Consider the following 26,628-nt stretch of genomic DNA (forward strand, 5'->3'; position numbering starts at 1 on the left):
CCTCTCATCATGAACACTGCTCTCCAGACACTCCTAACTCCCCCCACTTCTCGCCGCCTAAACGCGAAATGAGGGAGTAAAGCTGCTTTCTAACTAAGAAACAAATCAGTTAGAGGAGAACGTTATCAAACATATGGAAACCACACATTTGACTCCGTTCCAATGATTCCCTTCCAGCAATTACAATGAGCCCATCCTCCTATAGCTCCTCCCACCAGCCTCTTCTGAAATCAGGGTAAAAAAAATACAAAACTAAAAGACAGATGTATACCAGGTCTGGGTTTATTACTAAGAAACAGCAGATATTGAAAGATTTCAATGCAATGTTCCCTGCAGCCACAACTCAGCATTCCAGAGAAAAATTGGGAAAGAATCTATACAAACAAAACCTGGAGAGAAAGTAGACCTGGTCTGGCCTTTATCGTCATGGTAACAGTATTATACATATGTACCTGAAAACTGAGATTAAAACTACAAGCTTAAAATCTACATCCTTGATTCATATTCTTTCTATAAGTATGTATATAATATACAGTTCTCTACATCAACAAACAAAAGAATTATCCAGATCAGTATAAGTAGCACAAGTAATGATTACCTTTTTTACAATATACATTCAGTCTTTGATACAATATGAATGGACTTGATACAAAATAATTGTTAAAACAGCTTAACTTTGAATCAAACGGTGAATCACTTAATTAGCATATGTACGTAATTACAGTGCCTTAGGAAAGTAGTCAGACCCCTTGACCTTTTCCACATTGTTACAGCCTTATTCTAAAATGTATTAAATAGTTCCCCCCCCCCCTCAATCTACACACAATACTCCACAATGACAAAGCAAAAACAGACATTTTTGCTCATTTATTTCAAATAAAAAAAACGTTAATATTTACATAAGTATTCAGACCCTTTACTCAGTACTTTGTTGAAGCACCTTTGGCAGCGATTACATCGAGTTTTCTTGGGTATAACACTACAAGCTTGTATTTTGGAAGTTTCTCCCATTCTTCTCTGCAGATCCTCTCAAGTTCTGTCAGGTTGGATGGGGAGCATTGCTCCTCAGCTATTTTCAGGTCTCCCCAGAGATGTTTGATGGGGTTCAAGTCCGGGTTCTGGCTGGGTCATTCAAGGACGTTGAGACTTGTCCCGAAGCCACTCCTGCATTGTCTTGGCTGTGTGCTTTGGGCCATTGTCCTGTTGGAAGGTGAACCTTTGCCCCCCAGTCTGAGGTCCTGAGCGCTCTGGAGCAGGTTTCCATCAAGGAGCGCTCTGTTCATCTTACCTCGATCCTGACTAGTCTCCCAGTTCCTGCCACTGAAAAATCTCCCCACAGCATGATGCTGCCACCACTACGCTTCCCCATAGGGATGGTGTCAGGTTTCCTCCAGATGTGAAGCTTGGCATTCAGGCAAAAATGTTCAATCTTGGTTTCATCAGACCAGATAATCTTGTTTCTCATGGTCTGAGAGTCTTTAGGTGCCTTTTGGCAAACTCCAAGAGGGCTGTCATGTGCCTTTTACTGAGGAGTGGCTTCCATCTAGCCACTCTGCCATAAAGGCCTGATTGGTGGAGTGCTGCAAAGATGGTTATCATTCTGGAAGGTTCTCCCATCTCCACAGAGGAACTATAGAGCTCTGTCAGAGTGACCAGCAGGTTCTTGGTCACTTCCCTGACCATTGCCCTTCTCTCCTGCTCAGTTTGGCCGGATGGCCAGCTCTAGGAAGAGTCTTGGTGGTTCCAAATTTCTTCCATTTAAGAATGATGGAGTTCACTGTGTTCTTGGGGACCGTCAATGCTGCAGAAATGTGTTGGTACCCTGCCTCAGAACTGTGCTTTGACACAATCCTGTCTTGGAGCTCTACGGACAATTCCTTCGACCTCATGGCATGGTTTTCTCTGACATGCACTGTCAACTCTGGGACCTTATATTGACAGGTGTGTGCCTTTCCAAATCATGTCCAATCAATTGAATTTACCACAGGTGGACTCCAATCAAGTTGTAGAAACAGCTCAAGGATGAATGGAAACAGGATGCACCTGAGCTCAATTTCGAGTCTCATAGCAAAGGGTCTGAATACTTATGTAAATAAGGTACTGTTTTTTGTTTCGAATAAATTAGCAAAAAAACTAACTAAAAATACAGTTTGATTTGTCATTGTGTGTAGATTGCTAAATGATTTTTTTATTGTTAAAGTAGATAAACAAAAATGAGACCCTCCCTCAGAAGGGTGGGGAAGGACTGAGGCAAACAAGATGGCTGACCCCTAACATGACCGCTGGGAAACACTGTGTCATGTTCATTAGGCACCAAACAAAAGAACACGACTGAAACAGGGTTGGACTACCCGAACTTGTCCAATAAGAAATTCTTGTTTTTAATTTTCCATTGCAAAACATTTTGCTATGGTCTGCACTGTGAACTTTGATCCACTCCAAAGACTCCTACCCCCTCTTTGTTTGATATTTGCAGATCAGAATTAATCAGATGGGGACCTTTCACCATGACCTTAGTCCTGACAAAGTCTAGGTGGAGTCACCACCTTTTCTTTAGATCAACCAACATTAATTCAATAACTAGGGCCTACAAGAAAAGGGTAGACGGCTATGGGCCAGGGGAAGGCATTAGGGGAAGGCCCAAGGGGTTGATTCTGGACCAGGCCGTTCTCTAGGTTTCCAGTCTCTACAGTGGGTAACAGATGTGTTCCCTGCACACATGGGTAGGTACGCTGCAACATGGGAAATTGAGTTTCCTGAAGGAGTCTGTAAGACTGAATACTGACGGACAAGTGTTAAGAGTTACACATATGGCCAGCCAAACAGCAGACACACACTCCCACACCTGGACACAGAAGTGATGTGGAATGTTAATGGAAGTCAACCTACTGGGCTATCAAGGATGAGAAAAATCAACAAGGTGCTTTAGATATGACACAAACACACTACGGCAACTTCATGAATCTTGTTGGCCACACAAAAAGAATGCATGAAAGCAGATTGGGTCAGGGTAATCTGCCTCGCTCATCACAGCTCAGACCTAAAGCTAAACGTCTGACTGTGCAAAGGAATGGGCATCGAATCAGCTCTCTTAAAGGGATAGTTCACCGAAAATGTTAAAATACGAAAATGTTCAAATAGATATTTATTAAATGTTGGGCGAACTATCACTAACTAAAGAAAAAATACAGGCCTTCATTAGGCATCAATAAGTACTGCATTGAATGGTATAAACAACAAAAACAAGCAATATTTGGCTCTACATACAAATATGTATGCATCTGAAATGTGGGAGTGAATAAAATGAAATGGACGTATAATTCAACGACTAAAGCAAATCACCACTTTAGTGCAAATCAACTGTTTTTTTTGTTTTTTTACCACCCTCTGTCTAATGCTTGGATGGACGGCTTTTGACAATCCACACACACACGCACACCCACAGGAGGTTAAGGTGAGTCGCTTTGGCACACTGATAATAAATGAAGGAACAGGCAATGTAACGTTTAGGAAAGGAGGCTGAATTACAACAGGGAGGAGAGACACACACACACCGCGTACACACACAGGTATGCATACACACGCACAATAGTCATGGCTGATTCAATGTAAAACATAATGAATGAGAAGTACAGCTGAGGATGGTGCAGCAGCGACACACACGCTCACACTAGCCAGGTTCAATCACTGCATTTCAGAGATAAACACATTAAGTCTACTCCTAAAAACAGTCGCATGTGACTGTCGGTTGGTCGTCTGAGTAACACACGTCGTTCTGAGGGAGAGAACTGCATTACCCATGAGCCTCCTCTTCTGTGGAACTCTCCTGGGATTTACTGCCACCTGTAGAACCCAGCCAATGAGAGAGAGGAGGAGGGCGTGAGTGGGGAGATGACATCACAATGCCACCCGTTATGACTTCCACAATGGCACCGGTGAAACAAATCACAATGCAGCCCACTATGAAGTCACAATGCATTTAGTCTTTACCTCCTGTGGGTGTACTGTATACACAGCAGATGAAGGAGAAGAGTGGGAAAAGAGCGACATACATACGCAGTAGAGAGGGATGAGATAGGGCAGGCAGAAAAGGACAGAAATATGGGACAAGAGAGAGTATGAGGAAACAAATGGGCTTTCCATGCACTCTCATTCACCCGGACCTGATTGCTTTTATTTTACCTTTATTTAACCAGGTAGGCCAGTTGAGAACAAGTTCTCATTTACAACTGCGACCTGGCCAAGATAAAGCAAAGCGACAAAAAAACAGAGTTACACGTGGAATAAACAAAAGTACAGTCTATAACACAATAGAAAAATCTATATACAGTGTGTGCAAATGGAGTAAGGAGGTAAGGCAATAAATAGGCCATAGTGGCGAAGTAATTACAATTTAGCAAATGAACACTGGAGTGATGGATGTGCAGATGATGATGTGCAAGTAGAAATACTGGTGTGCAAAAGAGCAAAAAAAGTAAATAAAAACAATATGGGGATGAGGTAGGTAGTTGAATGGGCTATTTACAGATGGGCTATGTATAGCTGCAGCGATCGGTAAGCTGCTCAGATAGCTGATGCTTGAAGTTAGTGAGGGAGAAATAAGTCTCCAACTTCAGCGATTTTTGAAATTCGTTCCAGTCATTGGCAGCAGAGAACTGGAAGGAAAGGCAGCCAAAATGAGGAATTGGCTTTGGGGATGACCAGTGAGATATACCTGCTGGAGCGCGTGCTACGGGTGGGTGTTGCTATGGTGACCAGTGAGCTGAAATAAGGCGGCGCGTTACCTAGCAAAGATTTATAAATGACCTGGAGCCAGTGGGTTTGGCGACGAATATGTAGCGCGGGGCCAGCCAACGAGAGCGTACAGGTCGCAGTGGTGGGTAGTATATGTGGCTTTGGTGACAAAATGGATGGCACTGTGATAGACTGCATCCAGTTTGCTGAGTACAGTGTTGGGGGCTATTTTGTAAATTACATCATTTCGGTAGGACAGTCAGTTTTACGAGGGTATGTTTGGCAGCGTGAGTGAAGGAGGCTTTGTTGTGAAATAGGAAGCTGATTCTAGATTTCATTTTGGATTGGAGATGCTTAATATGAGTCTGGAAGGAGAGTTTACAGTCTAGCCAGACACCTAGATATTTGTAGTTGTCCACATACTCTAAGTCAGAACCGTCCAGAGTAGTGATGCTAGTCGGGCGGGCGGGTAGCGATCGGTTGAAGAGCATGCATTTAGTTTTACTAGCATTTAAAGGCATTTGGAGGTCACGGAAGAAGTGTTGTATGGTATTGAAGCTTGTTTGGAGGTTAGTTAACACAGTGTCCAAAGAAGGGCCAGATGTATACAGAATGGTGTCGTCTACGTAGAGGTGGATCAAAGAATCACCAGCGGCAAAAGCGACATCATTGATATATACAGAGAAAAGAGCAGGCCTGAGAATTGAACCCTGTGGCACCCCCATAGAGACTGCCAGAGGTCCGGACAACAGGCCCTCCAATTTGACACACTGAACTCTATCTGAGAAGTAGTTGTAAACCAGGCGAGGCAGTCATTTGAGAAACCAATGCTTGTAATCTCATGATTATATCTCACTATCTGTGTGATACAAATGAAGGGCACTAAGTATTGAGAGGAAATAGTCTAAGTCTAAAGAAACTCTTCCATCTGAGAAGGTTCCACTCAGCAAGCGTTATTCTAGTGTCTGAGAAAGTTCCACTCAGCAAGCGTTATTCTAGTGTCTGAGAAAGTTCCACTCAGCAAGCGTTATTCTAGTGTCTGAGAAGGTTCCACTCAGCAAGCGTTATTCTAGTGTCTGAGAAGGTTCCACTCAGCAAGCGTTATTCTAGTGTCTGAGAAGGTTCCACTCAGCAAGCGTTATTCTAGTGTCTGAGAAGGTTCCACTCAGCAAGCGTTATTCTAGTGTCTGAGAAGGTTCCACTCAGCAAGCGTTATTCTAGTGTCTGAGAAGGTTCCACTCAGCAAGCGTTATTCTAGTGTCTGAGAAGGTTCCACTCAGCAAGCGTTATTCTAGTGTCTGAGAAGGTTCCACTCAGCAAGCGTTATTCTAGTGTCTGAGAAGGTTCCACTCAGCAAGCGTTATTCTAGTGTCTGAGAAGGTTCCACTCAGCAAGCGTTATTCTAGTGTCTGAGAAGGTTCCACTCAGCAAGCGTTATTCTAGTGTCTGAGAAGGTTCCACTCAGCAAGCGTTATTCTAGTGTCTGAGAAGGTTCCACTCAGCAAGCGTTATTCTAGTGTCTGAGAAGGATCTGCCAAAGAGAGACAAACCTTTCTTAAGGCCATATTCAGACTTGAAATCGGCACGCTCAATCTTCCCATAAACCATTAATTGATGTCAATGGGAGACTTCCGTGAACATTCAAGTGTAGTGTGTGGATCTCAAGTCTGAATAAAGCCCTTAATGACTCAGGTGGTTTGTGAGTGATTGTAAAGAAAATGCCTAGACTGTTTAATTCTCTCTCTCAATGCCTTGGTAACCTTTCAGAGAGAGAGAGTGTGTACGATTGATGTCATGCTACTGAGAAGACCATAGCTGTGTTTGAATACCCATACTAACATTCTGTATACTACATCCTTAAATTAGTATATATTATTAGTTCATTTTAGTATACTGTAAATGAACGGTATCATTTCAGTTGAGCATACTAGCGCTTCGCCTGTCTACCGGAAGTTGATGGTGTTGCTATGCAACCTCTTGACAGCTTGTTAGCATAACACATGAATAGCTGGACATTTTATGATTTCGGGTGTGTTTGTCAATTCAATCTGGAGTGCTAGAGAGTGGTCAGTTCGTAAATTCAGAGCATTTTCCTCTCGGAGAGTTCAGAGTTCACTGGACGCTCTGGCCGAGGAGTAGGGTTGATCCGAGCATTCTGACCTTACAACGGCAGTCAAGCACCCAAGCTAACCATCTAACACGACCATCGGTCCCAGGCATGGTCTTCGTGATACGGCCCACCGGTCAGGAGGCTTGAGTCAGCTGAGGGTCCACCATCATTATTACTTGGCCAATTTCCAGGCTGGCCATTTCTCTCCACCATTTCCCTCTGTGCTGTAGACTTGGTAGGTAAATCCTGAATTAATCGGGCCCAGAAATGGTCAGCTAAGATCTGGCTGTGTCGCCACCGGCGCCTGCCAACGAGGTTGGTATCAGCATACATGGCTTGAGGAAGTGAAGCATCTTGGCGTCCCATCAAGAGCATATTCGGTGTAACCGGATCAGGGTCAGCGATGTCTGCAGAGAGATATCCCAAGGGTTTGGAGTTCAGTATCTCTTCCACCTCTATCAGGACGGTCCTCAAGACAGTTTCAGTGACAGTTTGGTCCCCCAGTGCGACTCGTAAGGCTGTCTTTACAGATTTGATCTCTCGCTCCCATGCTCCTCCAAAATGAGGAGCTCCTAGAGGGTTACATTTTAATGAGATTTGTTGGTCCATCAGCTGATCCTGGAGGATGGGTTCCATGGCTTGGAAAGCTTCCTACAACCTGGCTTCTCCTGCCAGGCAGGATCTCGTAGAGTTTCCCCCGTCGGGAGATAAACCGCCGTAGGGCCATGAGGAAGGCTTCAGTATCCAAACTCTTTTTATTTTATTTTTACCTTTATTTAACCAGGCAAGTCAGTTAAGAACAAATTCTTATTTTCAATGACGGCCTAGCAACTGCCTGTTCAGCTTGGGGGTTTGAACTTGCAACCTTCCGGTTACTAGTCCAACGCTCTAACCACTAGGCTACCCTGCCGCCCCTCTCCAGTAGGTCCAGGTGGACACATCTAGTTGTCAAACACTTGAATAAAATGCCCCAGCGCTTTTCCACTCGACGACTAGCTTGATCATCAAGGGGCCAAGCAATCTACTCCTGTTGACCAGAAGGGTGGTTTAAGGAGGCGCAAGCGAGCAGGGGGTAAATCTGCCATTTTGGGCACCGTGGCTCCGGCCCGCCATCTCTGACATTCTACGCAGGCGTATTGGTGCTTACGAATGACTCCTCGTACTCCAATTATCCAGTACTTACGCCTGATCTCCCCATAGACCCTCTCTGGCCCTGGGTGGAGCAGCCTCTCATCCTAACTCTTGATGAGGAACCTGGTAAGAGGGTGTCTGGAGTCAAGGATAATTGGGTGGATAGCATCGGGGTCCAAAACTTCTGCTTGGCGCAGCCTCCCTCCGACTCTGATCACTTTGATCATATTCTGGGGCGAGAGAGAGAAGACGGCTCTCCTTAGCAACTTCCCTACTGGCTTTCAGAGCTTTTAGCTCCTCAGGGAAGAACACCTCACTCTGACCATTTTACTCACCCTAGCAGCGCTGGTTAGGCTGTTTTCACATTATCCAGATCATTGGTGACTAACTGTGCTGCTGGCAACAATTGAATGACTCTTTTTTTGGCAACATTTACAGACACTGCCCATATTCAACAGCTGTTCATAAATTCACCAGTTATTTTGCACTCTGGCACACTCTGAAATCGGAGTCGATAGCCAGAATTAACAATGTCCATTGAGAACACACTTAGCTAAGAATGGTGTGAATAATCAAGTCAATAAACATTGGGCAGTTAGTTAGCATATAGTTATACTGCCTGGCAAGTTTGATGTATTAGCCAACTAACGTTAGGTAACTAGTTGCTGTAATGCTTCGCACGTAAGGATAGCGTAGCTAACAAATTGTCAGCCAAATGTGTAATGTAACTTATTTGAAAAGTAATTTCTCTATTAGATTGCGTAACATTCATCATAATTAGTTAAAGCAATGAATTTGTAACCACTTCGCAATTTTCTTCAAATCTGAAAATGAGAAGCCACACCCATTTTCTGAAGAATTGCATTATGGGCCCTAAAAGCACAGAAATAGTGTCTACTGCTTGTATCCTTAGTATTTTTGGCAAATTTAGTACGACATCCAGGAACTTTTGGCATACTAACTATTTCCATACTATGACCAACAAGCATACTACATACTCAATTTCCGCCACAAATAGTACGGTTAGTATGAGTATTCGAACACAGCTCATGACTCTTACCTCATGCACACAGAAAACACTAACAGTAGTTGTCAATGTTGTCAAAGAAATACAAGTTTGCAGGGAACTCTGGAGTGGCCAGAGGAAAGGACAGGGGAGTGGCCAGAGGACAGGACAGTGGCCAGAGGACAGGACAGTGGCCAGAGGAAAGGACAGTGGCCAGAAGAAAGGACAGGGGAGTGGCCAGAGGAAAGGACAGGGGAGTGGCCAGAGGAAAGGACAGGGGAGTGGCCAGAGGAAAGGACAGGGGAGTGGCCAGAGGAAAGGACAGGGGAGTGGCCAGAGGAAAGGACAGGGGAGTGGCCAGAGGAAAGGACAGGGGAGTGGCCAGAGGACAGGGGAGAAAAGGAAGAGAAAAAAAGAGAGAAGTCTTAGTTCACCCAAAGAGCGTACACAGTAAAGGTTATACATGAGATACGTAACAACAAATATTATCATACTTCAATCTTCAGTTATGTATGTCATCATTCTAGCCTATGGTGTTAGTATATGGGTGTCTGGGAACGTGTGTGTGTGGTGTACAGTATATGTATGTACAGTTGAAGTCGGAAGTTTACATACACTTAGGTTGGAGTGATTAAAACTCATTTTTCAACCACTCTACAAATTTCTTGTTAACAAACTATAGTTTTGGCAAGTCGGTTAGGACATCTACTTTGGGCGTGACACAAGTAATTTTTCCAACAATTGTTTACAGACAGATTATTTCACTTATAATTCACTGTGTCACAATTCCAGTGGGTCAGAAGTTCACAACAACTAAGTTGACTGTGCCTTTAAACAGCTTGGAAAATTCCAGAAAATGATGTCATGGCTTTAGAAGCTTCTGATAGGCTAATTGGCATCATTTGAGTCAATTGGAGGTGTACCTGTGGATGTATTTCAACCTACAAACTCAGCGCCTCTTTGATTGACATCATGGGAAAATCAAAAGAAATCAGCCAAGACCTCAGAAAAAAATGTAGACCTCCACAAGTCTGGCTCATCCTTGGGAGCAATTTCCAAACACCTGAAGGTACCACGTTCATCTGTACAAACAATAGTACGCAAGTATAAACACCATGGGACCATGCAGCCGTCATACCGCTCTGGAAGGAGAAGCGTTCTGTCTCCTAGTAATGAAAGCACTTTGGTGCGAAATGTGCAAATCAATCCCGGAACAACAGCAAAGGATTTTGTGAAGATGCTGGAGGAAACAGGTACAAAATGATCTATATCCACAGTAAAACGAGTCCTATATCGACATATACCTGAAAGGCCACTCAGCAAGGAAGAAGCCACTGTTCCAAAACCGCCATAAAAAAGCCAGAGTTTGCAACTGTATATGGGGACAAAGATTGTACTTTTTGGAGAAATGTCCTCTGGTCTGATGAAACAACAATAAAGCTGTTTGGCCACAATGACCATTGTTACGTTTGGAGGAAAAATGGGGATGCTTGCAAGCCGAAGAACACCATCCCAACCGTGAAGCATGGGGGTGGCAGCATCATGTTGTGGGGGTGCTTTGCTGCAGGAGGGTCTGGTGTACTTCGCAAAATAAATGGCATCATGAGGCAGGAAAATGATGTGGATTTATTGAATCAACATCTCAAGACATCAGTCAGGAAGTTAAACCTTGGTTGCAAATGGGTCTTCCAAATGGACAATGACCACAAGCATACTTCAAAAGTTGTGGCAAAATGGCTTAAGGACAACAAAGTCAAGGTATTGGAGTGGCCATCACAAAGCCCTGACCTCAATCCTATAGAACATTTGTGGGCAGAACTGAAAAAGCATGTGTGAGCAAGGAGGCCTACAAACCTGACTCAGTTACACCAGCTCTGTCAGGAGGACTGGGCCAAAATTCACCCAACTTATTGTGGGAAGCTTGTGGAAGGCTACCTGAAACGTTTGACCCAAGTTAAACAATTTAAAGGCAATGCTACCAAATACTAATTGAGTGTATGTAAACTTCTGACCCACTGGGAATGTGATGAAAGAAATAAAAGCTGAAATAAATCACTTTACTATTATTCTGACATTTCACATTTTTAAAATAAAAGTGGTGATCCTAACAGACCTAAAACAGGGAATTTGTATGAAGATTAAATGTCAGGAATTGTGAGAAACTGAGTTTAAATGTAAACTTCCGACTTTAATTGTATGTCTATGTGACCTACCTTGCGTGGTGATGTTCCTCTCGTTGAGCAGCTTGGTCTGACTGTTGGGCAGGATCTTGATTTCAGAAGGGTCTGGGCTCTGTCCAACACGTGACGCCATCAGAGCATTCAGGTACTGCATGCGAGTCACCTGGCAGAGGGAGGGCACTGTGAGTCTGACACACTCGCACGACACTCACCCTCACACACGTATTCTAACACAGACACACCCTCACCCGTATGAGCTGCAGGTCAGTGAGGGCACGGACGGTGTAGTCAGGACAGTAGCTGGATGAGCTGGTGGCATCTCCCAACTCAAACGGATCCCTGGGAGAACGACGCTGGGTCGACACTGGAGACTGGTGCACTGGACACACATACAAGTGCATCAAACAAACGCACACACATGCACACACACGCACACACACTCACACGGTGGTGTTGCACTGAAGTTCACAGGAATCTCAAGGGACACAACACCTGTGTCAGCTCATTTTGTGCTTCCCTGTCAAACTGTGCCACCACATTGAAATACAGCATCATATGACACTAACTTTGCGTTATGTAACCAAATATCAAAAACCATAGAATGCAACATGCAACACTGGTAGCCTGGAACTCAAGATAAAAGGCCTAGCTAGCGAATGTTGTGGTGTGATACAGAGGGCTGAGTTCATTAGGCATGAAACGGAAGAAAATGTACACCCCCCCCCCCAAAAAAAACAACTAATTATTGTTTTCCATTGTGAAACGTTAATAATTGTTTTATTCTGTTGAGACCCCTTTGTGACGTTAAAGGATGTGGATTGTCGTTCAAGTGCCGTCTGTAAATCCAAATGTTGTAACCCCCGAGCTAGACTTGCCATCATCTTGCTGCTTCTGCGGTCTGGAAATGTGCAATCTAAATCAGGTCCTGACATTTTTACCCCTGACAAATTAAGTAGTCAGAGTGGCCTGAAGTTTCTGCATATGAATGTAAGAGTTATTCTGCCGAAGTATGATTTTTACATTAAAACTGCCGTCCCTGACGTATTTATGCTTTATGAAACTGGGTAAAAAAATATATATTTACAGACATAAATATTGGTATAAATGGTTACAGTGTTTTTCATGCAGATGGTAAATCTAAGGGTGGTGGTGTTGCTGTATATGTAAAAGGAAAGGTCTCGGTGGTCGTTCTGACTTCTGTTACTAAACCTAACCTACCTCGGCTTATCCTTAAATATTGTTGCATCTTGTTGTTTTGACCTCCATCTGCTACTGTTGGCTCTTTGGATTGTATTTTTAGAACTGTTATCACAGCATGTCAACTCTGACTTTGTCTTGATGGGTGATCTGAATTAGGATTGGTTAACCAGCCATGACTAAGCATTTTTGGGTCTCCTTGATAAGATCAGTTTTTTCATTAAAAGGTTCAGCTGTCGGCAACACACACTACGGAATGTGAGGTCGACCAGCTTCATTATTGCAACAATTAAATCGATGTTAAATGAAGATGATTGTTTGAAGAAATGACAAAAGTCTCTCTCAGTATACATGAATTTCCACTACATTTTTGGCAACGAGGAGAAGATCTGCAACTTCACCTGTTGACCGCTCCTGAAGATCTGTCTGTGTAAACTGTGCACAGGGGATCCAAAATTGGGATCTCAGGGAAAACGCACTCATGATAGAGCAGCTGGACCCGCCTAAGATCTGAGAGGAAGTGGACGTGGGTGGATGCCAGATACCAAAATTAGTACTGAGAGAGGTAGGCTTAGACAATCTATCAATAAGTGATGAAAATGTAAAAATAAGAAGCCCCTGTTGAGGGTATGCTCAGAGCGTGGTCTTCCTTAAGAGGGTCACAGCTGAGGTAACTAGCAGGACTGAGTTGAGTTGATAAGAGTGTTCTTAAGTGAGTTATCCTCGGACATGATTGTTAAATTAGCCAGTTGCGGGTAACCAAAAGTCCAGATCTGTGGTAGTGGGTTGATCAGGACTGGTGAGGGTAATGTGTAGAGCGAGGAACTAGAGCGCAAGTGGACTTGCGAGAGAACTCGGCTTGGTGAAGCTCATTGAACGAGGGACTAGAGTGCAAATTATAACATGGAATGTTTTGATAAATGAGGTAAACAAGTATGCCCTTACTATTGAGTGTTTTGATATTCCTGGTACTTGGATTGGATTTTTGGGACCGTGTTACATTGTTAGATAGGAGACATGGGTACTCTGTAGGTAGATTTGCAGATTTGGATAGACATAAAATAATCTATTCCACAGTAGGCAATATCCCTGTGTGGATACAACACCCCGTTGTGGGACCACTAATTAGGCAATATCCCTGTGTGGATACAACACCCCGTTGTGGGACCACTAATTAGGCAATATCCCTGTGTGGATACAACACCCCGTTGTGGGACCACTAATTAGGAAATATCCCTGTGTGGATACAACACCCCGTTGTGGGACCACTAATTAGGAAATATCCCTGTGTGGATACAACACCCCGTTGTGGGACCACTAATTAGGCAATATCCCTGTGTGGATACAACACCCCGTTGTGGGACCACTAATTAGGCAATATCCCTGTGTGGATACAACACCCCGTTGTGGGACCACTAATTAGGCAATATCCCTGTGTGGATACAACACCCCGTTGTGGGACCACTAATTAGGCAATATCCCTGTGTGGATACAACACCCCGTTGTGGGACCACTAATTAGGCAATATCCCTGTGTGGATACAACACCCCGTTGTGGGACCACTAATTAGGCAATATCCCTGTGTGGATACAACACCCCGTTGTGGGACCACTAATTAGGCAATATCCCTGTGTGGATACAACACCCCGTTGTGGGACCACTAATTAGGCAATATTTTGATAATGGACAGGTTTCCCTGTTCATATAGACAGGGTTTGAAATCTAAAAACAGTGCTAACCGGTTTTTCCTCGTTTGTCTCATCCCCCTGTGTGTCCTATGTGATATGAGAGTTGTGAGAGTGTGGAAATAAGTGTTCATTTGAAGTTTGGATAATAAGATATAGAAATGTGTATAATAAGCTGATTTAAAATTTGGATAATAAGTTTCGATATGTAGCATTATCTTGGGGTTCCGTCCATCACTGCCCATCATAGAATATCGCGGGGTGGTATTGAGCACGGAATGCTATTTTAGGACAGTAGCGGCAAGTGTATAATTTCTGGAAGTCTAGAGAACCGTTGATGATACGTGTGGAGCATTATTCCCATGACCGGCCGGGCAGCGTCCAGGAAACTAAAGTTCTTGGGTTCCGCTGGGATTATGGCGATGGAGTCGTTGAAAATGCACATGGAACGGTTAACGTGAGTACCTAAGATTTCCTATGTTATACGTGGAAATGTGTATAATAAGCTGATTTTAAAAATCCCACAGCATTATAATTGGGTTATTTGTGGGATAGGTTCTATCTTACTGACTCAAATCTGGGTTTTTGATTGCAATTCAACTATTGCCATGTTTTTCTTAGATATAGCAAGTGTTAGTTATAAGATGTAAACTGAACGTTTTAGCAGCTTGTTTAGATCAAATTGAAAGGATAATTTATTCAACATGAATAGAGGCGCTATTTCGAGGTAGTACTTTTTTGTGTTGCCTAGTGAGAATGGGGTCGTATTTGAATCACTGAATCATGAACTGAATATATGCTTGTCAACAATTGCAAGTGTTTGTTTAATTACCTGTAGCCTAATCAGAAGGGACAGTTACCTAAATCTAATGCATTCTAATAATAGCGGATAGGCAATTGCGATAGAGCAGTGATCATGATAAAACAAGGCTACAACAGTAATGGATCGAAGTTGTGGGTAGTAAGAGGCTGTAGTATTGAGCCCATCGAAATGTGTCTTTTCCTTAAGAATTGGCTGCTGTATTTTATACTTTAGGCTCATTACAGGTTAATCTTAAAATCATAGACATTTAATAAGTGTAAAGCAGAGGTTGGTATTACAAATATAGATGAATATTGTTGGGATAGACCACAACGTAAACACTGCCTTCTAGTAAGGAGAGAATAATCATGTTTTGGTTTATTTTCTAAACCTTACGATGGGTGACAGTGACATTGATAAAGGGGATTGATATATTGATGTGTTGACAGGACGTGAGTGGTATATGTTATTAGTGGGTTTATTGGATAGCACCTAATAATGCCATATTTTAGTAATTTGAAGAAGCCGAGGTTTCAATACTAGGTTAAATTATTGAGCCTTGCGATTGAAAAATAGATTAGCTGCGGTTGAAAGCGAGCGGGCTGTAAGGGAAGCATTGGGACATTTGGAGCAGAGGTATGAGACATGTTCTTTGACAGTTTCTGATTATTGTTGCTCGGTTTTAGAGTTTGGGTAACAGCAGTGAATTGGAGCAGGAAGGTAATGTCATTTTAAACAATCATCTGTTTTCATTACGTGGAACAGTGGCAAGTATTTCAAATGAACGTTTTAATATTGAGCTGCTGACAGCACCAACTTTTTGTAGGTCCTAGATTTGTTATAAGAGGTTTTATATTTTTACTAAATTAATTCAACAGGTTAAAATGATAAGATTACCAGAAAGGGGCTCTCTGATTGTTTACCATAAGGTGTCTATTCCACTTAACTTCTCTAGGGTAGGGGGCAGCATTCAGAATTTTGGATGAAAAGCATGCCCAAATTAAAAGGTCTGCTACTCGGGCCCAGAATATATGATATGCATATAACTGGTAGATTTGGATAGAAAACACTCTAAAGTTGCCAGAACTGTTAAAATAGTGTCTGTGAGTATAACAGAACTGATTTCAGGAAGTATTTTGGGGGGGTTTTGTAGTTTTTTATTCAATGCCATTGCCGTATCCATTGACTTAGGACTCAATTTGCAGATCCTAGATGTCAACAGTCTTTAGAAATTGTTTCAGGCTTGTATTCTTATAAATGAGGGAGTAAGACCAGTCTGAATGAGTGGACCCTGACGTGTCACAGAGCTTTTTCCATGCGCAATCCCGAGAGAGTGCATTTCTTGTTTACCTTTTATATTGACAACGTTATATTCCGGTTAAAATATTATAGATTATTTAGGCTAAAAACAACCTGAGGATTGAATATAAACATCGTTTGACATGTTTCTATGAACTTTACGGACACAATTTGGATTTTGTGTCTGCCTGTTTTGACTACGTTTGAGCCAGAAGAAAACGCGAACCAAATGGAGGTTTTTGGATATAAAGAGACTATCGAACAAAAGGAACATTTATTGAGTAAATGAATGTCTTCTGAGTGTAACCATATGAAGATCATCAAAGGTAATTAATTCTCTCTATTTCTGAGTTTTGTAACAGTTCTGCTTGGCTGGTTAATGTTTGTAATAATTTGTCAACTGGGCTATGTTCTCAAATAATCGTAAGGTATGCTTTCGCCGTAAAGCATTTTTTTAATCTGACGCCGTGGTTGGATTCACAAGAAGTGTTCTGTATTTGAATTTGGCGCACTGCAATCTCACTGGATGTTGGCCAGATTGGAAGCTAGCGTCCCACATACCCTAGAGAGGTTAACGGAACACTATTATCTGGATTTCTTTTCTGAAGGAAGTCCACTACAGTATGTATGTTACAGGAGCTCCCACATTAAATAAGTCCTGGCAAATTTTTTACCTTACATTATGAATATTTGTTAGTGTTTTTAATGCTTTGTCTGATATATTGTGAGTGGTCCATTTCATTTAGTGGGTTTTTCACAGGTTAGAGCCAAGTTATCTTAAAAGGGGCACACAAATTAAAACTTTCAATATTTATTTTCTGAGTTAATTGAACACGTGGATTATTTTATAAGAAATGTACTGTATAAACTTACTGTAATCTGGAATATGAAATGTATTACTGTTTTTAAATAATTGATCGAATAGAGAAAGAAACACTTATTTGAAGGGTTTGAATGAGATTTGACCTCTGTCCTGACTTTCTAGTGTGGTTTGATGACCCTCACTGGAAAGCCCGAGAGACGTTGGGTGATGATTTAACTTTTCATGGCTGGGGGGCAGTATTGAGTAGCTTGGATGAATAAGGTGCCTAAAGTAAACAGTCTGCTCCTCAGTCTCAGTTTCTAATATATGCATTTTATTAGTATTGGATAGAAAACACTCTAAAACCACTCTAAAGTTTCTAAAACTGTTTGAATGATGTATGTGAGAATAACAGAACTCTTATGGCAGGCAAAATCCTGAGTTGAAATCAAAACAGGAAGTCAGAAATCTGAGCTTTGTATGTATTCACCAGAGTCTCCAATGAAATCCCCTTGAGATATGAATGATGTTGCACTGCCTAGGGGTTCCACTAGATGTCAACCATCAATAGAAATTATAATGAGACTTCTATGATGTTGTGGGAGTGAATGATAGCAGAATCAGTCAGGTGTCTGGCAGTCAGCCATTTTCTGATCATGCTTATTCCTCGTGATAGTCACTTGCGTTCCATTGCTCACGAAGACAAGAAGGAGTACTCCGGTTGGAACTTTATTGAAGCTATATGTTAAAAACATCCTAATGATTGATTCTGTACTTAGTTTGAAATGTTTCTTCGACCAGTAATATAACTTTTTGAAGTTTTTGTCCAATATACGCTGACCAGAATTAGCATTTGGATATGTATACCAAACGCGCTAACAAACAAAGGTATTTGGACATAAATAACGGACATTTTCGAACAAAACAAACATTTATTGTGGACCTGAGATTTGTTCTTTTGAATATGGCGCCCTGTACTTTCACTGGACGTTGTTATAACGCTCCCGGTAACGGGATCTCAGCCATAAGAAGTTAAAGGTCATATGTAACACTGATTTGAAGGAAATGTGTAATACTGATAATTATGTAGTATAAATGAATAGTTGTGTGATTCGGGCCACGAGAGAAGGATATACCTGTCTCTAGTCTATTTTACTATGAGCACATTGTTTTTCTTTATGGAGTTAAAGATAGTAATTATAATTTGATTTGTTGTTTTTACACATTAATCACGTTGGGAGTCATGTGTGTAAACTTCAATCCAAAAACCCTCAGAGGACTGGTAATTCCCCCATTTTGACACTGAGTGATATGTAGCAGTGTATCGAGTGATATGTAGCAGTGTATCGAGTGATGTATGAAGGAGTGGATTGTTGTGTTGTTTGTTTCTATACAAATCTCACCAGATTGGGTCTGCTGAATGATCGAGATTACTCCCTAAATTCCTGATCCTGTGACTCGGCGATGAGGTCGACAGTGTGATAGGGGAGTATAAGCCAAGTTGAAAAATGATTTAAACATTATTGAAACCATTTATTTTCTTTGACATTTGTCTTAGAACTTTGCATTGAGAATATTGGTAGTAGTAATAATTTGTCATACAGAAAATATTTTGTTTGGTTTCTTGAATTTGTCTGGATTTCTTGAACCGGAAATGCCTAATGCACTGTTGTTCTGATCTGTCCTCTCTCTCGTCGAAGGGGACTACAGATGGTATCTAGATGCATGGAAGGGACAATTTGACCAAACGGCGTGGACCTCAAAACCCCCTCTAACCGGCTGAAGAAAGTTCAATACGGCCATGTCCTGCATCCATTTCTATCGAGAGACCTGAGTCCGAGCCAGCAACCTGTACACAGCATCCAATCCAAGATATCAACTGCTTTTCTCTCTCGGGAGTGCGACAGGAGTCCACGTGGAGTGAGCATGGAGAGAGATCAGACCCAAAACGTCTCTCATGTTGCTTGTATACTAGTTGGCAAATGGACAAGACATAATAGGCATTAGTGGTGGGGCTCAGGTGAGACAGTCAGTCTGAGAAAATGTGATTATTCCTTAGACATTGAAATTGGGACATTATCATGGGCCATCCACTTTGAACTGTGAAGCTCTCTGAAGAAGACAACGAAGAAACGGCAGAAGATTGAGAGCCGGGGAAAGGGGTGTGGTTGGTCAACTGTGCCTGTAATTGATTTAGACGGGTCTAAAATTGTTTATTTTAGGGTATCAGGTTGATTGAGATCAACACACTGCTAAATGTATAGAAATGTAGGCGAAGAATGCATTGAGATACTGATCTGTGATGAGAAAGTTAACGTGACACATACAACAATATCACAATGTATGCCTGTGTCTGTATGGTGGTATTATACATTTTGTATTGTAGATATGTAATAATGTTATATGATTTACCGTTTAATATTTTGTTTTATATGTAATGTAAGTGCTTAAATATGTTTGGACCCCAGGAAGAGTAGTTGCTGCCTTGGCAGGATCCCTAATAAATACAAAATCAAAATGCTATGCAATACTTACAATATCACTCAGATTGTCAACACTAACTAGGTTGAATATAAAGTCTCCTCTGAAATCCTCTTTGATTGATTTGATCTTAACCAATACTCCTCATCGTTTTAATGCTTCTGATATTGTTGCAAATGACATTAGTGATCACTGTGCTATTGCCTGTGTGAAAGATGGTAAGATTCCTAAGCAATCTCCACGTGTCATTATGATAAAAAAACTGAAAGCAGTTTGATATTCAAGTTTTTTATTTTACATGATATATTTAGCATTGAATGGAATTTAATTGAATTAATCCCCGATGTTGAATTAGCCTTTTCTTACTTCCACAACGCATTCCAGGATGTACGCAATAGGCCCCTTTAAAAAATTCAGGATTAAGGTCAAAGAGAACCCTTGGTTTACTGATGAACTTACTAAAATCATAAGGGAACTAAATGCTATGTGGGTTAAAGCAAGAGGGTCTGGTTCGGCGGATGATTGGATGGTTTTCAAACGTCTTTGAAATCTGGGTGTGGCTATGACCCGAAAACTGAAAGCAGACCACTACCTTAAATCTACTTCGGATAATTTAAATAACCACTCCAAATTATTATGATTTAAAAAATGTTATACCCTTTTTCATGGTATCCAATTGTTGTTTTTTTAGTAGCTACTATCTTGTCTCAACGCTACAACTCCCGTATGGGCTCGGGAGAGACGAAGGTTGAAAGTCATGCGTCCTCCGATACACAACCCAACCAAGCCGCACTGCTTCTTAACACAGCGCGCATCCAACCCGGAAGCCAGCCGCATCAATGTGTCGGAGGAAACACCGTGCACCTGGCAACCTTGGTTAGCGCGCACTGCGCCCGGCCCGCCACAGGAGTCGCTGGTGCGTGTTGAAACAAGGATATCAGGTTGATTGAGGTCAACACACTGCTAAATGTATAGAAATGTCGGTGAAGATACTGATACCCCAAGCCAAGCCCTCCCTAACCCGGACAATGCTAGGCCAATTGTGCGTCACCCCACGGACCTCCCGGTCGCAGCCGGTTACGACAGAGCCTGGGCGCGAACCCAGAGTCTCTGGTGGCACAGCTGGAGCTGCAGTACAGCGCCTTTAACCACTGCGCCACCCAGCAGGCCTTCACTCCAATTTTTTTGCATGTAGTGAAAGGTTTGGAGTGCAAAAAAGATACACAGCTTCCTAAACAATTGTTGGTAGACACAGATTGTAACTGAGAGAACCTCTATACTGAAAGCCTTAAATCAAAATGTTCTAGATGCAGGAAGTTTATTTGAAAAGGTTACAGGTCCAAATGAGCCCCCTGTGAATATACCCGACACCCCTGTGCACTCCTTCGCCAGGTTTTCCATCTCATCCATCTCTGTTTCAGAAGTACGTAAAGCCCTGAAAGATATTAATAGAAAGAAAGCCCTGATGATCTAGACCCTCGCCTCCTACACCTAGCTGCAGACATCATCGCTCCCCACTTAACATGTATTTTTAACCTCACGCTTGATGTTAAGGAAATCCTGAAGTTACTGAAATCTGCTTTTGTACTGCCTCGCCTGTAAGGTGGAGATCCTTCGCTACTAGACAACTATCGACCCATATCAAAATCATCTGTACTTTCTAAGGTACTGGAGTCCTTAGTTAGTAGGCAGCTGAAGGCCTCACTCCATGAAAACATCTTAAATAGAATGCAATCAGGTTTTAGGTCTGGCCACAGCACTGTTTCAGCAACATTGAAGGTTTTACATGACATCCACTGTGCTCTTGACAAGAAGTTACAGTGTGTGTCTGTCTTTATTGATTTGTCAAAGGCATTTGACACCGTGGACCATGCTGTGTTGGTGCAAAAGTGAAGATGTTGTGGAATTACTGGTCATGCTCTAGATTGGTTTATAAACTACCTATCAAATCGTACACAATGTGTAATGGTGGATGGTTGTAAATCTGAGTTGTTCCGCAAGGTTCTATTTTGGGCCCGCTGTTGTTCATTTTGCATATGAACAACATTGGGGATCATATTGAAACAGCGGATGTTCATTTTTATGCAGATGATACTGTTCTTTATTCAAGTTGTAGCAGTTCATCTTCAGCTTTTGAAAATACCCAAGAGCATTTAACGCCATACAACAGAATCTGTATGATTTGACGCTGGTTATGAATTTGGGTAAAACAAAATGCACAGTATTTCCAAATGCCAGGCATGCTATTAATCATGTTATTGCTACATTGTACGGACATACTATAGAGCAAGTTAAAGCTTCACTGTTCACGTGGAGAACTTGATAAGGAAAGCTCAAGCTGAGAATAGGTTTTTATTACCGGGATACAGGGTTGATTTTTTTCTCTGGAGGCCAGGAAGGAGCTGGTACGATGTACGTTACTGGCAGGTTTAGATTGTATATAGGCCTCAGCCACTACCCTGAGAGCACTTGATTCAGTATATAATGCAGCCCCCAGGTTCATTACCAATCAAAAACATCTAACACATCATTGTCATCTCTACAGCGCCTTTGGCTGGTCGTCATTGACCTAGCCTAAACAATGGTCTACACTGATTTAGGAGGCCATACTGGGTAAAATGCCACTTTCGCTCTGTTAAAAATAATGATAATAATCAGGTCAGTAAATAAATATCAATTACAATCCCATTCTCATTTGCTTTTAACAGTACCAAGAATTAGAACAGGTCATGGTAGAAATAGTGATAACTACTCAGCGCAGTGGTCCTGGAATTCTCTTCTGAACATTTAAAAATGTCACTTTGGTGAAGTTTAAACACACTTGGTCGATTTAAATATCACGGAAGAGTGTAATTGTCTTTAGGACAGCTGTTTCTTTACATAATATGTCATTGTTGTACTGAACGTGTGTCTATAGTTTTGTTCAATGTGTTAGTAAGTTGTTTTTTTTCAGGAAACTTTGTTCCCCCTGCTGCTGTTGGACCAGGTCTCGCTTGAAAAAGAGATTCTCTCTCAATGAGAAAAATCTGTATTAAATAAAGATGAAATGAAAATAATAATAAATGAGCTCGACCCAGGTAATGGTGGTGAGGTATTTGTGTGTCCTGCAGTACTGTGGCTTACCTGAGGTTGGCAATGTGAGTGCAGACACACCGTAGTATGTGAACGCTCCGTTCTCAAACTTCAAGCCCTCTTTACCGATCTCCACCTCCACACGGCCCTACAGAGATAGTCAGTTAAAGTAAAACACATGCATGTGCCAACAAACAATACACACATACACGTCTGTAGTAACACACGCATACACAGACCTGTAGTAGCAGTATGAAGTAGTCTACGGGGTGGTTGCGTGTGTAAAGGTAGTGGTCACACACACACACACAGACCTGTAGTAGCAGTATGAAGTAGTCTACGGGGTGGTTGCGTGTGTAAAGGTAGTGGTCACACACACACACACACACAGACCTGTAGTAGCAGTATGAAGTAGTCTACGGGGTGGTTGCGTGTGTAAAGGTAGTGGTCACACACACACACACAGACCTGTAGTAGCAGTATGAAGTAGTCTACGGGGTGGTTGCGTGTGTAAAGGTAGTGGTCACACACACACACACACACACACACACACACACACACACACACACAGACCTGTAGTAGCAGTATGAAGTAGTCTACGGGGTGGTTGCGTGTGTAAAGGTAGTGGTCACACACACACACACAGACCTGTAGTAGCAGTATGAAGTAGTCTACGGGGTGGTTGCGTGTGTAAAGGTAGTGGTCACACACACACACACACACACACACACACACACAGACCTGTAGTAGCAGTATGAAGTAGTCTACGGGGTGGTTGCGTGTGTAAAGGTAGTGGTCACACACACACACACACACACACAGACCTGTAGTAGCAGTATGAAGTAGTCTACGGGGTGGTTGCGTGTGTAGAGGTAGTGGTCTGCGCTCAGGCGGTTGGAGGGGTCAAAGTGGACTTCCTGGTTGACACTGGGGTGACGCAGCAGGTGGAACAACACCTTCTCTGACACACGGGCCAGGCTGAAGTGTTCTACCTCTGTAAGGAGACACACACAGTTACAGGAGAGGACACACACAAACAGCATCTTCTTAGGACCTTTCCAAGAAACACACATTGTCATTGCTTTGCACAAGCGTGTTGCCAAATACACAGGTCTGTGTTGCTTTCGTTACCCAATACATTTGTGTAGGGCTGGGGCAAAAGCCTGTACACCTCGCAACTATCCAGGAGCAGGTTTGGCGATCCTGGGCCTATGGTTTCATCGCTGATCAAAAGTACACTCAATTGTAATTAGATTCTACATTCTGTTCTGTTTTAAGTCCAAACCTTATGGGCTTAAGATGGCGCCATGTCAAGCAGCTGAAGAGGACAGAAATGTCAAACAACAGAGACCCACATCCAAAGTCTACGTCCTACAACACACACAGATTAACTATGCCTGTTGAATATCCATTCCTCCATATATTCCACTGTGAGTATTTAGCTTGTGTTTCCATTGACTTCTATTTCAGTGATTTGATCATTACTAGTGGTGTTAACAGGGGCGCAACTTTGGTTTTAGAAGTGGGGGGACATTATTTAATATTTTTTTTATCCAGTCGGATAAACACTCCAAACAGCCTACCCGACCGTTTGGAGGTGTACGCATGGTCCTAAAGCACACAGTTGCCTTGTTTTGTATCACATTCCAATGATAAAACTGAGTAGGACTAAACCCGACCCCAGTGAAAGTTGCGCCACTGGGCGTTAAACTGTCACGGTCCTGGTAAACCACTGACTGAGTGGGAAGGTTAGGGTCATAACAGGCTGGATACATGAGAAGTGTGGGTGTCTCATTTCATTTACTAATTTACTCATTTTAAGGAGTCTTTCTAACGCATGGACACACATGTACTCCCACCTCTGGACAGGAAGCGGTGTGTGGCCAGCAGTAGCTGGGGCGAGGTGCGGATCTTGGGTTCGCCCTCGGGAAGTTTGAACAGAGAGAATTCTTCGTGGACGCTGCGAGGCTCCAGGGAAATCTCCAGAGGGGCCAGAGGACGCTTCACCTTCATGTCGACTACAGAAAGACAGGGTGGAGGGAGAGGGGTTAGGGGACAGGAGGGAGGGAGTGAGAGGGGTTAGGGGACAGGAGGGAGGGATTGAGAGGGGTTAGGGGACAGGAGGGAGGGATTGAGACGGGTTAGGGGACAGGGGGTAGGGAGTGAGAGGGGTTAGGGGACAGGAGGGAGGGAGTGAGAGGGGTTAGGGGACAGGAGGGAGGGATTGAGAGGGGTTAGGGGACAGGAGGGAGGGAGTGAGAGGGGTTAGGGGACAGGAGGGAGGGAGTGAGAGGGGTTAGGGGACAGGAGGGAGGGATTGAGACGGGTTAGGGGACAGGGGGTAGGGAGTGAGAGGGGTTAGGGGACAGGAGGGAGGGAGTGAGAGGGGTTAGGGGACAGGAGGGAGGGAGTGAGAGGGGTTAGGGGACAGGAGTGAGTGAGTGAGAGGGGTTAGGGGACAGGAGGGAGGGAGTGAGCGGGGTTAGGGGACAGGAGGGAGGGAGTGAGCGGGGTTAGGGGACAGGAGGGAGGGAGTGAGAGGGGTTAGGGGACAGGAGGGAGTGAGTGAGTGAGAGGGGTTAGGGGACAGGAGGGAGTGAGTGAGTGAGAGGGGTTAGGGGACAGGAGGGAGTGAGAGAGTGAGAGGGGTTAGGGGACAGGAGGGAGTGAGAGAGTGAGAGGGGTTAGGGGACAGGAGGGAGTGAGAGAGAGGGGTTAGGGGACAGGAGGGAGTGAGAGAGAGGGGTTAGGGGACAGGAGGGAGTGAGAGAGAGGGGTTAGGGGACAGGAGGGAGTGAGAGAGAGGGGTTAGGGGACAGGAGGGAGTGAGAGAGAGGGGTTAGGGGACAGGAGGGAGTGAGAGAGAGGGGTTAGGGGACAGGAGGGAGTGAGAGAGAGGGGTTAGGGGACAGGAGGGAGTGAGAGAGAGGGGTTAGGGGACAGGAGGGAGTGAGAGAGAGGGGTTAGGGGACAGGAGGGAGTGAGAGGGGTTAGGGGACAGGAGGGAGTGAGAGGGGTTAGGGGACAGGAGGGAGTGAGAGGGGTTACGGGACAGGAGGAAGGGAGAGGGGTTAGGGGACAGGAGGAAGGGAGAGGGGTTAGGGGACAGGAGGAAGGGAGAGGGGTTAGGGGACAGGAGGAAGGGAGAGGGGTTAGGGGACAGGAGGAAGGGAGAGGGGTTAGGGGACAGGAGGAAGGGAGAGGGGTTAGGGGACAGGAGGGAGGGAGAGGGGTTAGGGGACAGGAGGGAGGGAGAGGGGTTAGCGGACAGGAGGGAGGGAGAGGGGTTAGGGGACAGGAGGGAGGGAGAGGGGTTAGGGGACAGGAGGAAGGGAGAGGGCAAGAGAGGAGGGATATAAATTGTAGGAAGACAGAAGGAAATTCTAGCAATCATACTAAATACAAAATGCTGTCCTCTTACCCAGTAACCCATTACACAAACACATACGCTCTCTGTATCTCATTCATTCCCATACACACACTCTTACATTCTCACACACAAAATCAATTCGTCTTACTGTATCCGTCAGACTCATCCAGGATCTCTGATTTGATGATCTCCTCGATGACGTCCTCCAAGGTGACCAATCCCAGCACCTCGTAGAAGGGGTCTCCCTCCCCCTCGTTGTTCACCTTCTGAACGATGGCCAGGGCTGAGTTTCCTGGAGTGAGGGGTAAAAGGTCAGGAGAGCTGGGCCCATCAAAGGTGAATTCATAAGCGGATCACAACTTTGGCTGTTCACAAGGCAGGCCTACGTAGGTCGCATTAAAGAAATTACTGCCTTTTTGGGCTATTTTTCTAAAACTATCACCACGTGCGCGTGCACGCAAGCATGCACAGTCTCACCTTTCTTGAACTCCTCCAGCATGGCGTCCAGTTTGGTGTCGTTGAAGACAAAGTGCAGTGGGTGATTGTAGAACTTGGTGATAGTTGTCATGGGAGTACAGTCATCAGGGTCGACCAGAGCCAGGTCCTTCACGTACAGTATCTCCACGATGTTGGACCTGGGTAAATTACATTAGATACCTGTTAGTGTGTGCATGCATGCGTGTGTGCGTCAGGGGAGAATGAATGACTGCCTGCCCCCCCCTCCCGCCCCCCATTGAAAACACGGAAGGTCTAGGCTGT

The 26,628-nt window shown here is 43.6% G+C and overlaps 1 protein-coding gene across 4 annotated transcripts in view; it reads right to left on the bottom strand.

The window, feature by feature from the left end:
* Window positions 1–266: 266 nt before the first annotated feature.
* Window positions 267–26,628, bottom strand: part of LOC110509558 (metal transporter CNNM3) — a 29,301-nt gene continuing 2,939 nt past the window's right edge. Inside the window, exons 5-13 of one of the 4 annotated variants that reach the window (XM_021590501.3) lie at window positions 26,347–26,504; window positions 26,018–26,161; window positions 24,359–24,517; window positions 23,324–23,493; window positions 22,551–22,647; window positions 11,410–11,540; window positions 11,195–11,324; window positions 4,183–4,236; window positions 267–3,843 (exon numbers count right to left, since the gene is read on the bottom strand). In XM_021590501.3, coding sequence (XP_021446176.2) covers window positions 4,220–4,236; window positions 11,195–11,324; window positions 11,410–11,540; window positions 22,551–22,647; window positions 23,324–23,493; window positions 24,359–24,517; window positions 26,018–26,161; window positions 26,347–26,504 — 1,006 coding nt within the window. In that variant the 3' untranslated portion in view covers window positions 267–3,843; window positions 4,183–4,219. Of the gene's footprint in view, window positions 3,844–4,182; window positions 4,237–9,035; window positions 9,105–11,194; window positions 11,325–11,409; window positions 11,541–21,504; window positions 22,454–22,550; window positions 22,648–23,323; window positions 23,494–24,358; window positions 24,518–26,017; window positions 26,162–26,346; window positions 26,505–26,628 lie in introns of those variants that run through there. The other 3 variants (XM_021590499.3, XM_021590497.3, XM_021590502.3) reach the window with 3 other exon arrangements.

Source organism: Oncorhynchus mykiss, chromosome 29 (assembly GCF_057628025.1).
Source record: "Oncorhynchus mykiss isolate SJ-2025 chromosome 29, ASM5762802v1, whole genome shotgun sequence".
Lineage (NCBI taxonomy): Eukaryota > Metazoa > Chordata > Actinopteri > Salmoniformes > Salmonidae > Oncorhynchus > Oncorhynchus mykiss.